The 12,352-nt window shown below is 35.5% G+C and overlaps 1 protein-coding gene across 4 annotated transcripts; it reads left to right on the forward strand.

Annotated features, from left to right (window-relative positions):
• The first annotated feature begins 516 nt into the window (after positions 1-516).
• On the forward strand, positions 517-9,382 carry LOC110610575. 4 transcript variants are annotated; one of them, XM_021750554.2, is made up of 10 exons: positions 517-888; positions 1,722-3,856; positions 3,954-4,073; positions 4,879-6,166; positions 6,958-7,301; positions 7,379-7,582; positions 8,052-8,206; positions 8,461-8,549; positions 8,627-8,745; positions 9,099-9,382. In XM_021750554.2, exons 1-9 carry the CDS (start codon positions 705-707, stop codon positions 8,656-8,658), a joined length of 4,551 nt encoding a protein of 1,516 aa, XP_021606246.1. In that variant the 5' UTR covers positions 517-704; the 3' UTR covers positions 8,659-8,745; positions 9,099-9,382. The 4 variants fall into 4 exon arrangements, with proteins under 4 accessions (XP_021606246.1, XP_021606247.1, XP_021606248.1 ...); XM_021750555.2 differs by having other exon boundaries at positions 8,640-8,745; XM_021750556.2 differs by having other exon boundaries at positions 6,958-7,283.
• The last annotated feature ends 2,970 nt before the right edge of the window (positions 9,383-12,352 follow it).

Raw genomic sequence — 12,352 nt, forward strand, 5'->3', positions numbered from 1 at the left:
CGGAGGGAATTAAATGGCCGTCTGACACAGAGAGGGTCACTGCATTATCCGTACGTACGAGCCCATACGACAGAAAATGTGGTCCTGTAGCAGAAAGGTCGTGACACGCCACTGGAAAAGCAGAATAAAAGAAAGGACACCCTCCTCACCAACCAAGCCTTTTTTTTTTAGTTCACAAAACCCTTGTAAAACCTTATTTTTTTGGATATCGAATCATCAATTATAATTAAAATAACAATTATAAATAATTAATGTTAATATTAAATATTTTCATATTAAATATAAAATTAATATTTTATTATTAAAAGTTACAAAATTATATTATTTTCCCATTTGAAAAAAAAATTATAATATTTTATTATTTTAAAAAGGCAAACCAAATTTTAAATTAAAAAATTCGAATAAATTGAGCAAAAAATTTATTTTTGAATAAAATTTAACATCAGGCAAAAATGAAATTTATTCCTAATAATATTTCATCTTATATACTTTCATATTTTCACCGGGTCAGAAACCTTTCCCAAATTTGAAATCTAATTCGCGCTCTTGCCGAACGCATCTCCGCGGTCCATCAGGAACCCTCACTTTCGCAACCTCACCCAGTCAGTCATCCGTCTCTCATATTCTCTCACTCTCTCTCTAGAACTCAGCAGATCGAACGATTAATGGAGACTATTCTCTGAAACCGAAGAGAAAGGGGGGAAATGACGACGATTGAGAAGCTGTTCGTACAAATCTTCGAGAGGAAGAAGAGGATAATCGAGCAAGTCAAGCAACAGACCGATCTATTCGAACAACACCTCGCTTCTAAATGTATTCTCGACGGAGTTGCTCCTCCTTCCTGGCTCTGGTCCCCTTCTTTTCCTTCCCTTTCCTCAGATCCAAATGGTACTCTCTCTCTCTGTCTCTCTCCCTCTCTCTTTCTCTCTGTCCATGGCGAAAATTGAACTTTTTTTGGCTTCGGAAACTGAATGCTTAACCATATGTCGTTTGGTGTGTATACAGTTCTTTCACCCTATCGTTTGACCGAAGGAATCTAGAAGCAAAAAATTGATTTAATTTGGCTATTGAAAGCAAAAGGTTTACATTGGTTAACTAACTAAACGGTATTTTGCTGATTAGCTGTTCAATTTTATGTTCTAATTTCATTTCTCCCTAATTTATTTTTCTTTCAAGTCCAATGCCTGGTAACTAAAAGAAAAAAAGTGCAGGCGTTTATTTGGTTGCTATAAGTGTAGGTAACTTTATAGTTCTCCATTTCTATATGCGCTTATGCGTTCCAATATTTTGTAGAGTAAACTTTCAAATAATTTTGCTGTTTATTGCAATGAGATAGTTCGGACTAAATCGCATTTGGTGTATTAAGTTCTAATTCCTTATGGTTTTAAGCTGGTCCAAACTTTGCAGACATAAAAATGATAGGGGATCCTCTGGTAGGCATTACATTTTTTTGTGCTTTTAACTTGAGCAAATAACCACTAATTTTGGTTGCTCTAGCAATACAAGTACGATCTGAAGAAAATGGGGTTATGATGATTGAAGCTGACTTTAGCTAATTTGGGATTAAGACTTGGTTATTTCTGTGTTGTTGTTGTTGTGATATGATGATTGAGTGATCCAGGTATAGTTTAGGAATTAGGATAGCTATTTAGAATTGATGCCTTTGCACAATCAGAATGTATTTTTGGTGTCTTCTTTCCTAACTGTTGTTGTGGCCGCAGAGTTGAAGAAGGAGGAGCTTATACCGGGACTCTTACTTCCACGTCCTCAACCTGCAAACCCGTACTCAAGTACTCATGACTCTCTTTGCCAGAAGCCCGTTGTTACTTCTGGTTACAAGGGATTACAAAATGTTTCGTGCACTGAAGTTCATGCTTCAAATATTGGCACTACTGCAGATGATGGGATGTCTGTTTTGCCTCCATTGCCTACCATTGATACTCAATGTACCTTTAATGGTGTTTCTGAGCCAGATTGTAGTATTGCATCTCCTCAAGATTGTGTAGATACAACAACAGCAGACAATTGCCTGGATCATGCTCAATCATTAGTGAAGATTCAAAGATCAAAGTCAAGGCAAAGGGCTCTAGAGCTTCGCAATAGTGCCAAAGCAACTAAATCACATTCATGCAATGAAAATGATGCTATTGTATTTGCTAGTCAAGATATAGGGTGTGGGATTAGTTCACTACGATTTGATCATTTTGATGAAGTAGAGTTGGTTAAACCTGTTGATAGAAGTACTGTTGATAGAAGTACTGAATGTTGTGAAGAAGAAGCAGAAATAGGTAAATGTGCGGGTGAGAATAGCAGTAGAGGAAATAGATCTGGGAGTTCTAGCCCAAAAATCACCTCTGTGAATAAGCCTGAGAATGATGACAACTCTTCTCATTTTGCCAAGGATGATGGCCACAAAAAGTCTATGAATGAATTACCACAAAACCATAACCATGTGAATGCATTATCAGAATTGGACAACTCTGCTGTTCTTGCTAAGGCAAATTGTTTTGCAGAAACAGTAACTTTGGTTGATTTCAGGGGTAATGAAATGAATAACACTGTTCTCTCTGATAGAATTACAGGATCTAGGAGTTCCATCTACCGAGCCAGTGCTTCAAAAAACCCATTTGTAGATATCTCTTCTTGTGTTGAGGAAGATGGTGGACATATAGAGTCTGTTGACAAATCAGCAAAGCAGCATAGTTCTGTTAGTGAGTTATTGAAATTGGTCAAGCCTTTATCTGCAGTCCCTAATGACATTTATGGGTCAAGGAAAGCAAAAGCAAGGAATAGGTTGATGAAGCGAAAGGGAAGTGACATTTTTGTTGGGAGAATAACAAGATCTAGAAGTTCTAGCCTGAAACCTAATTGTGTGAACAAATATTTGGAGATGGATAATTCTTGTTGCAATGGCAAGGAAGATGGTGTTAGCAATCCAAAGCAGCTATTGAACCATGATAATGACTCAAGGGATTTGGTCAACACTTTAGGTACCACTTGTGCAAGTCCTGAGTTGAAAGCAGAAACGCTGAACTTCCAGAATGTTGATGCTTATTGCCAGAGATTAACGAGCTCTTCTTCTAATGAAAAACCACGTGATATTCGTGAGTTCCCTAAAGTGGACCTGTCTTCTAATGTTATAAAAGATGGTGATAGTAAACCTGCAGAGTCTTTTGGCAAATCTTCACAGCTACCTCAACAATCAAGTTTTGTTGAAGGTGGAGGAGCTACTCTTCAGTTTCTCTCGGATTCTCAACCAAATGTCCTGCCTTGTACTAAAAGCAATCCAGCTGAAACTGATATGGATTACGATGGGCTAGTTGTGGCTTGTTCTGTTTCTTCTGAATCTGACTCAGATGGCCGCGGTTGTGTTGTTGAAAATTTAGAACTAAGGCCACCTAGTGAATGTGATATGCCTATCAAGCCCAAGCAACTTAATTTTGATGATGTGAAAGAGAGCAATTTCCTTGAAACTTCCAGTCTTGCATTAGAGCATAAACAAGAAGGTACATCAGAGAAACAGCTTTCTACCATGCTACAGCCTATGGATCTGGGTAAAGTAACATCTATTGGCTACCAAGGAAACCCTAACCCATCTATTGAGATGCCTTTGTTGGAAGAACAGGAATTTTCCAACAAAGAGAAATCTTGGAAGGTGTCAATTGAAGGTCATATGAAGGATGGTGCTGTTTTAGCAGATGAAAGTACAATTAATCCTCTACAGAAGAAAATGGACCCGTTTTTTTCCCAAAATCAAAATGCAGATTCCTATTTCATGGGTTCGTGGCCTCAGCATAAGCGAATAAAGATAGAGGGTGAACTCACTAAAGCCCTTTCTGCTTCTCCAAGCTTGAAGGTAAAGCCATATTTTATTATAAACTTGTACCCTGTAGGTACACATTCTGTAAGGAGAATCTGAATGTAATTTTAAAAGCTGAACACTTTTATCTCAGATAGGAGATGCACTGCAAGCAAATGAAGGAAGGGTTCCACTTAAAGACATGCATCAGAATGCGGAACACGAAAAGATAGAGGAATATGAAGTTTCTTCTTCCCAGCTACAAGTAGAAGAGGTATGTCTTTTCCAAGTGTAGATTCTGAAACTCGTTAGTTTGATTTGTATCAGTTTAGCAATTATGTAATGAGATATGATGTATACTTTCTATTGTTTTGTTGGTTAAAATTTAAAGTATAATACAAGGTAGATACTATGAATCTGTTAAGGAAAGATACCGTAGATGGTTATACGTCTCTGGGTGATGCAATTGCTGACAAAATATTGGCCAAGGCAAATGATAAAAAATTTTCAACTGCTAACATTTCAGTGTAATAACATGGACAAGAAAATCTTAGGGTGTCCCTGCAGTTGCCACTGAACAACTGGAAGCATACTCCTTCCACCTCTCTCTTTCTCTCTCAATTATGATTCTCTCTGGAAGTCATAGCATAATTCACTATGTGGTTAGCCTCTAAGCATATTTTAGTAATGAAAATTAATAGTTCCTTAAATTTAGTTATTAAGGAAAACATTTGATATTCTTTTTGGAATAAATCATAATCTTGCATCAGCTATTACTTTGATGCATGATTATGATAACTACAATGGGGATTGAGATCTAAGTGGGTTTGGTGGTGCATGCCCAACTTCTCATATGATAATAGTGAATTGAAAATGATTTACATTATATTTATATATGAAGATTCTTTTGATGAGAGAATATGCTACTTTGCTTTTATGGATATAAATCAAAGACATTCATTATAAGAGTGCCTGCTGGTTTGAAAAAGATCACTTTTGGGTGCACTATCAAGGCCGCTTCTGTTGGTGTTAGATACTGTCTGAAGCACAATATCTGCTTAATTGTTGTGTTTTGACAGATTGAAATAAGCTCGGAAGGGAGGGGTAGAACTGCAAGTACTGCATTTAATTTGATGCTTGAACAAGTAGCACCTCTGGTATCAAGTTTTAAAGAACTGGCTGGTGGTGAAGTGACAGGGCAGCACCCTACAGAAGAGAAAGTTTCATTTCAACATGAAGATAAGCTAGAGGTAGGAGTTGATGAAATTTTGACTTATAATGAAGACATTGTACTGGAAAGGAAAGATCATCTGGACCAGAATGACAACCTGTCATACTGTTCAACCGGTTCCCATTGTCAATCAGTGATTTGTGCTGACCAAAGCATGCCTGAGTTTCAGGGTTTTGTTTTGGAAGCAGATTATGAACAGCCATGCACCTCCAAGGAGGCAACCCACTTTGGCAAGTTGGATCTTCCACCAACTGGACTAGGATGTGCAAGTGTTTTAGAGCAGTTTTGCACATCCACTTCCCAGCATACACCACTTTTGGATTTTTCCAGTACACACAAATTACATAAAGCACTAAATTTATACCATTCCATTCCTAATGGCCTTTTAGAGGACATCCAACTTAGAAGCACACTTTATATGCAAGTTGATAGGAACGAACAACTTGGTAACAGTTTCAGTTGCTTTAAGCAAGAAGTCAACCATGCACTTCACGGAAGATCCCATTCTGTCTCTCTGCCCTTTTCTAATCCTCAATCTGCCTGGGATGTTCGGAAACCTGGTGTGTCTCCACTTGGGAAGCTTTGGGATGGAATACCACCAAAATCTAGCAGTTCTGGGAAACGAGTGAGCTCAATTCCAGAGCTTCCCTGCATCAGTGAAGAAAATGAGAATACAGATGGCGTAGCTGATACAACTATGGAAGGAACTATTCCAGAAGTAATTATCAGCTCAGTCAAAAGACAGCCACTTGCTGACATAACTAAAAATTCAAATCCTAGTGAAGCAGAGGTAAAAGATGATAGAAGTAGTCTTGCTTCTTTGAACACAGAATTGAGCTTCAGTGGCACTTGTGGCAGAGCCAGACCGAAGTTGCGAAACCAGAATAAAAATAAAAGAAGATTTACTAACAAGGACAAGGAAAATGACAATTTACCACGTGAAGGAGATGGCCCCAAAAGAGGCAATGGATCACTCCATGGAAGATTCAGTAAACCTAAATTATCCGGAAAAACTGATCTGATAAAAGGAGGTCTTGGCCTGTCAGAGAAGGAGTCTAAGCGTAACAATATTGTGTCAAATGTTACTTCCTTTATTCCACTTGTGCAGCAAAAACAAGCTGCTGCAGTCATTACTGGTAACTTCCAAATCTTCTTCTTTGCCTTGCAAATAATTATCTGTGAAGAATCTTTTCTTTTCCTTCTTCAGGCTATTGTTAAGTTGAACTTGGCATTTTCTGGATTTTGGAATTCGATCATGATTCTAGATGCTCAAAATTATTGCTTTACAAGATTCAGTCTCATATTTAGTATTTTGTTAATGAAGTTGCAAGGATCTCATTAATATGATTCTACATCCTTAACCTGCAGTCCTCTTTAGCTGCTTGTGCTTTAGACTATTTGCAAACATTTTAAACTTGAGGCCATTATTTTATAGTTTACATTGTTGACCATGCAAGGATGGTTGACACATTTAGATTATAGGAACAGAGCTGAAATCCAAGATTGTTGTGCATTCAGATACATATTCGTTAAACTAAGTATAGATCATGTAATTTTGATGATGATGTAACTTTGAATTATGCATTTTTATGGTTGTGGTTTATAGAGAAGAAAGAGACATTTTTTCTCAGCTGCCCCATTTTGGCTTTGGTAGGAATATTTGCATCCTTAGTTCTTGTAAGTCAGAGATGGTGTATGATTTAACACCCTAATGATTCACCCTTTAATTTGCTTGATCCTTGAACTTTCTTCTATGGCTTTATTCCAGGTCAAAGATCCTCGAGTAGAAATTCTTCTTGTCTGAGAACTTGAGCACAGCATTATATGTTACTTTCTTAGTATAAATAGCATACGAATATTTGATCATTGATCTGTCATCTTCGTCTCAGTTAACAATGTATGTTTGATCGTTTATCCTTCCTTATAGGAAAGAGAGACATTAAAGTGAAGGCCTTGGAAGCTGCTGAGGCTGCAAAGCGTCTTGCTGAAAAGAAGGAGAACGAAAGGAAGATGAAGAAGGAAGCCTTGAAGCTTGAGCGAGCACGGATGGAAGAACAAAATTTGAGGCAGTTGGAACTAGATAAGAAAAAGAAAGAACAGAAGAAAAAAGAGGCTGATATGGCAGCAAAGAAAAAACAAAGGGAAGATGAAGATAGGAAGGAGAGAGAAAGAAAACGAAAGCGTGTCGAGGAAGGAAAGAGACACCAGCTGGAGCAAGAGAAAAAGTTGCGCATGTTGAAAGAACAAAAAGAAGTAAATTTCCAAGCTTCAGTAAGAACTCTTTTGCTCTTATATGATATTTGAGTTTCATTTTTAGAATATTACAATTATGTGGATGTCCATTTTAGGATGAAAGAGCACATGAGAAGAAGGAATATAAAGACAGATTAGGAAAACATGACCAAATAGAAAAAGCAGAGGGAGACCAAAATCTTCGAACAGTACCTCACATGGAATCTACAACTACTAAGGTTTCAACATCTGGCACCATAAATGCAAGTATCATTCCTGAAGATTCTGAGGCTTTGAGTGATTGTGGAGATAACTCAAAGGTAGAAGCTTATTAGCATCATTTTTATATCAACTATATTGTCCATTAATTTTGTGTAATCCAAAATTATTTTGAAGTTGCAATTAAATCCTATTGCAACTTAAACAAATCCACTTTTTCCCTTGGCAACCTGAATGAGAAGTGCTTGGTTTTCTTTTGGTTTCGAGACTTTTGTAGTACACTTTTATTTATTGCTGTTATAGACAATTAGGAATCCTAAAATGGTGACTCCTTTGAACTTCACATGCAAAACTTCTTCCTCTTGACTTGCTTTCACTCCAAGTGGAAGAAAGTTTGTAATTTTAGAATGGAGCATTTGCTTGGCTACTGTTGGCATAGATTTTTAGCCATAATTGGAAAGAGGTCCATTCCAATTCACCAGCTAATACTCTGTTATCTTATGAATTCTTTATGTTCTCTTTATATCCTCGCATGCATATGCTAATGTGCAGGCTGCCTTAAATATTTAGGTAACAGACTACTTTGGCAAGGATAGCGACAGCTTAATTTCCAATTTAAGACGAGAACAATCATATGAGATCTCTCCATATAAAGGTTCAGATGATGAAGACGAAGATGATGATGACAACAGACCAAACAGCAAATTTATTCCTTCATGGGCCAGGTGTGCGACTCAAATTTATTATCTTGAACTTGAAAGGAAGATATTACTGCCTCTTAAGTTATTTGGTATAAAACATTATGGATGCATATACAGCAAGGTGGTCCTCTTCGTCAAAAAAAAAAAAGGGCAAGCAATGCAGTCCTCTTATGATATTTCTTTCTTGGTCTGCCAAAACCATATCTTCTATTGTTCTTTAAGGAGTATCCCTCTGTATGATGGAACATTCAATAATCAGTTTCTGCATTTTTATACAGTAAAAGTCACCTGGCTCGGGTTATTTCATCTCAGCAAAAATATCCGGAATCAATTTTTCCCCCTGAAAGTTTTTGCAGTATTTCTGAAGGTAATCTTACTGTATAGTGTGGCATCATGGCTGTGTTATTATCAGTATCTGTAATGAAAAATAATTATTCTTTGTAGTTCTCTTGCCTAGAAAGCTTCAGCAAAAATAATGGGCAATGGTGATGGTCGGACAACATTATGTGAATATTCTTGGCTCTTTCAGTAGTTGGTTCTAGAGCCTTTGTGTTCATGAGAAGGTTTGTTTCCCTCGGTTCTTTTTTCAATTATTAACTTTCTTCTTGCTTCCCCCCGCCCTGCATTATTTCCCTCTAGCAAATTTGTGTTTGCAATTGTCATCCACATTGCCATAAAACCCATGTCTTTTGATCCAGGAGCCTTTTTATCATACATTTAGATTTGAAAGTGTTATACTGGCCTTACAATTCTCGACTTAAAATTTGATAGGTGCTGTTGTTGCCTATACTATTTCCTTTAACCCAAAATTTTAGCCACGAGAAACCATTTCAATAGTACAAGGAAGGCAAAACATGTTAGTTTCATTTATTCCACAAACCTTGAAGTAATTGGGTTGCATTGTTCTATGTGACAGATTTTGGGAGATTATTTCTCAGGAGATTCAGAAGCAGGTGATATCCTTTTAGCACAGTTTATAGCTGAAGATTGTAAATTTATAATAAAGTAACACTTATGTCATGTAGATTAGATCCTTAGCAAAAGTTAGCATACTTGACTATTATCTAGTCAGTAACCTAGAGATGCACTTCTGATTTGTTAATTGGCTGAAGCACTTAGCAATCTGAAGGCAAAATTGTCTTATCCATAAAACAACAAGATTCCTGAGCTGTTCAAAGTATGTTTCTGTGTTTGAGTGTATAGTCTAAGAGGATGTTTGGTAAGTAACAAGACAGGGCAGGTTGTTTCAACTTTCAACTGTCTTGGACAAACTGGTGTGTTGGAGAAAATAGTAATCGAGACAATGTTTATGGAATCCACCAAGAAGCTTGGAGAGATGGTTGGCATCATCCTGATTATGGTAAGAATAGCTTTCATCCTTCCCTACTACCTCCGTATTTGGTTCAGCCTTCCCGTTGGTTGGAGACAAGTGATTGTGTTAACAACTAGCAGCGGTGTCGCCATTTAGTTATGATAGTTATGCAGTATTCGTACTGTTTGGTTACTAAATGCATCTTCTTCCAGTAAGTGTTCCCCGGAGTTCCGAGTTTGGTATAGTTCATAAGGGTTATTGGTTAGTGTCAACGACGGAGCTGGTGTAGTTAAACCGTTCTAGAAGGCCAAGCTGGTTGTCTTTTTTTCTATCTACTTGGTCGATCATCATCCAGAAAAGTCTAAACTCTCTCGCAGCGTCGAAGTATCTTGGATTAACCGTAAAGGGCAGGCTTGGACAGAGCAGTCTTTTCAATTTTCATTGTTCTAACGGCCACATAACGTGCACTAGTATCGTTTTTCATTTTGAACTAATACACCTCGGTCCAAGCTTACATGTCGCTGTGTTATTGTTGAATCCTTTAGGTTGACGTGGCACCGGTTCCATTATAAAATCGATCTGAAACTAAACCTAAATTGTTAAAAAATCAAAACGATTTTTAAAACCATGATTAATTAAACTGATTTTAATTTGATCTATAAATTAAATCAAATTATAATCTCAAATTGAAACGGACCCCTGCCTAGATCTAATCCCTTTCTGGTGAAACTGTTCCACCGTCCGTTATTAACAACTTTAATGAAAAAGTGAAACATAAAGTACAAGTACGTGGAATTTAATAGTGCCTCCAAAGGATTTATCATTTTTCCTGATTTTCCTGCGGAGGTGTATGTTAGCATAAATGTGTGTAAAATTGATCTTTGGAGATGAAAAAAAAAGAGAATACCATTGAACGTCATAAATCTACAAAAATCTAATATTATAAGCCCTTCCACACTACTTAAGCTTTAAAACAATTGAACAATGGTGGGTCAATGTAAACGTGGGTTAATACATGAGTACGTGATCAAAGTCACGTGCTTGTCATAGATTAATTTAGAGAAAATTATTTTTTTTATATGTAGGTATAATTAATAGATTCGTTTCTCTATTTTTAAAACTCAATAATTTAATTTCTGAAATTTAATTTTTTCTAAATCCTTCCATAAAAATACTGATAATAATAAAAAAAATAATTGAATTATTCCTTTTAAAACTCAACACACTTTAGTCTCTAAAATTTAATTTTTATAAATTTATAAATTTCTTTCTCAAAATATCACATCAATAAAACTCCATTCACAAATTAAAACAACAAATTAAAAATTTCAAATTCAATCTCCACAAATAAATAAAAATTTCAATAAATTAAAAATTCAAACCCAACAAATATAATAAAAATCAAAATATATAAAATTTAAATTATTAAAAATAAAAAATTAAAACTCAATAAAAATTATTTTTCGATACCATTCGATATTGATACTGCTCTCCGTTCGCTACTTTAATTGCCCACTGCTCGAGTTACTAATTGTTCTCGTTGCTTGTAACTTGATACGCCTCCCTTTTGTATCATTCACTCCTTGTATTTTTTGCTTCGACTACGCATCTCCAACAATTCACATCGACCACACATCTCCAACAATTCACATCGCTCATGTTTTTAGCTTCAACCACTTGTATCGCTAGTTGATTGTGTCTTCAACAACTCATATTACTCGCTGCAAATTGCTTGTGTCTTTGACCATTCGCGTCACTTATTACTTGCGTTGTTGTTCGCTCGTATCACTAGCCGATCCTCCATCTCCTTTTTAATTACTGTAAAATGAGTTTTTAGTATATAAATTTTATGGCGTTGGGCATGGATTAGACATGAATAATGAAATGGAAGAACATTTAGTTTTTCTGTTAATTTTAATAGTTAAATATTATAAAAAAAATTTAAAATATTTCTAATGCGGAGAAATTAATTAATATATTTTTAAATAATTTGATAAATCAACTAATAAGTTTTTGAAAAATTATAGATATTAAATAGTAAAATATTTACATATAAAATCAATAGAAAAACTAATTTGTAGGCTTTTTAAAATACCAAAAGATATTTTAATATGTTTTTTAAAATCGAGAGATTAACTAATAAATTTTTCATAGAATAATAATTAAATAATTAATTTTCTATTTTATTATTTATAAGAGTATTTTTTAAATTATATTTAATCTTTTTTCTTTAATAGGTTTAAATTATTTACTTAACAATTTATTAATTATGTTATAACTAAGAAATTAGAAAATATTTTCCCATCTGAAAGAATCTTAGAAACGGTCTGGTTTGAAAATTGCGTAAGCTGAAACTCATCTATTCATCCTCATCCTCAGAAACTTATCTACATCAATTTGATCCGTTCCATCAAGAAACTCAAATTACTGTCGTTTATAAGCAATAAAAAAGAAAAATCCTGGTAACCGTTATATGTCTGCTTTCATTTTTTTTTTAAAATTATTGTGAGTCTAAAATTTTTTAAAAATTTATTAGTTAAACTTATTAACAATAATTTGTGTACAAATTCAGAGAAGTACATGTGTTATCAGACATGGTCTCCTAGTCCTACCAGATGTGTTGGTTGTCAACATTTTGACAATCAAGCTCACTTTCATATATCTGTTTCTGTTTTTGTGTTATAATTAGTTGTGAGACAGCTGTTGTAACTTATCATTTTACTATATCTTATGCATAAAGGACCCGCTGATACTGTGTATTCTTGATGACAGTTACCAGATTTCTCTCTCTCTCTCTACAGGCTTCTTCTTTGGGTATGAGGGAGCAGATGCTTCGTGTTGGCCTGGGTCTGCTGCTT

This window comes from Manihot esculenta, chromosome 3, assembly GCF_001659605.2.
Source record: "Manihot esculenta cultivar AM560-2 chromosome 3, M.esculenta_v8, whole genome shotgun sequence".
Taxonomy (NCBI): domain Eukaryota; kingdom Viridiplantae; phylum Streptophyta; class Magnoliopsida; order Malpighiales; family Euphorbiaceae; genus Manihot; species Manihot esculenta.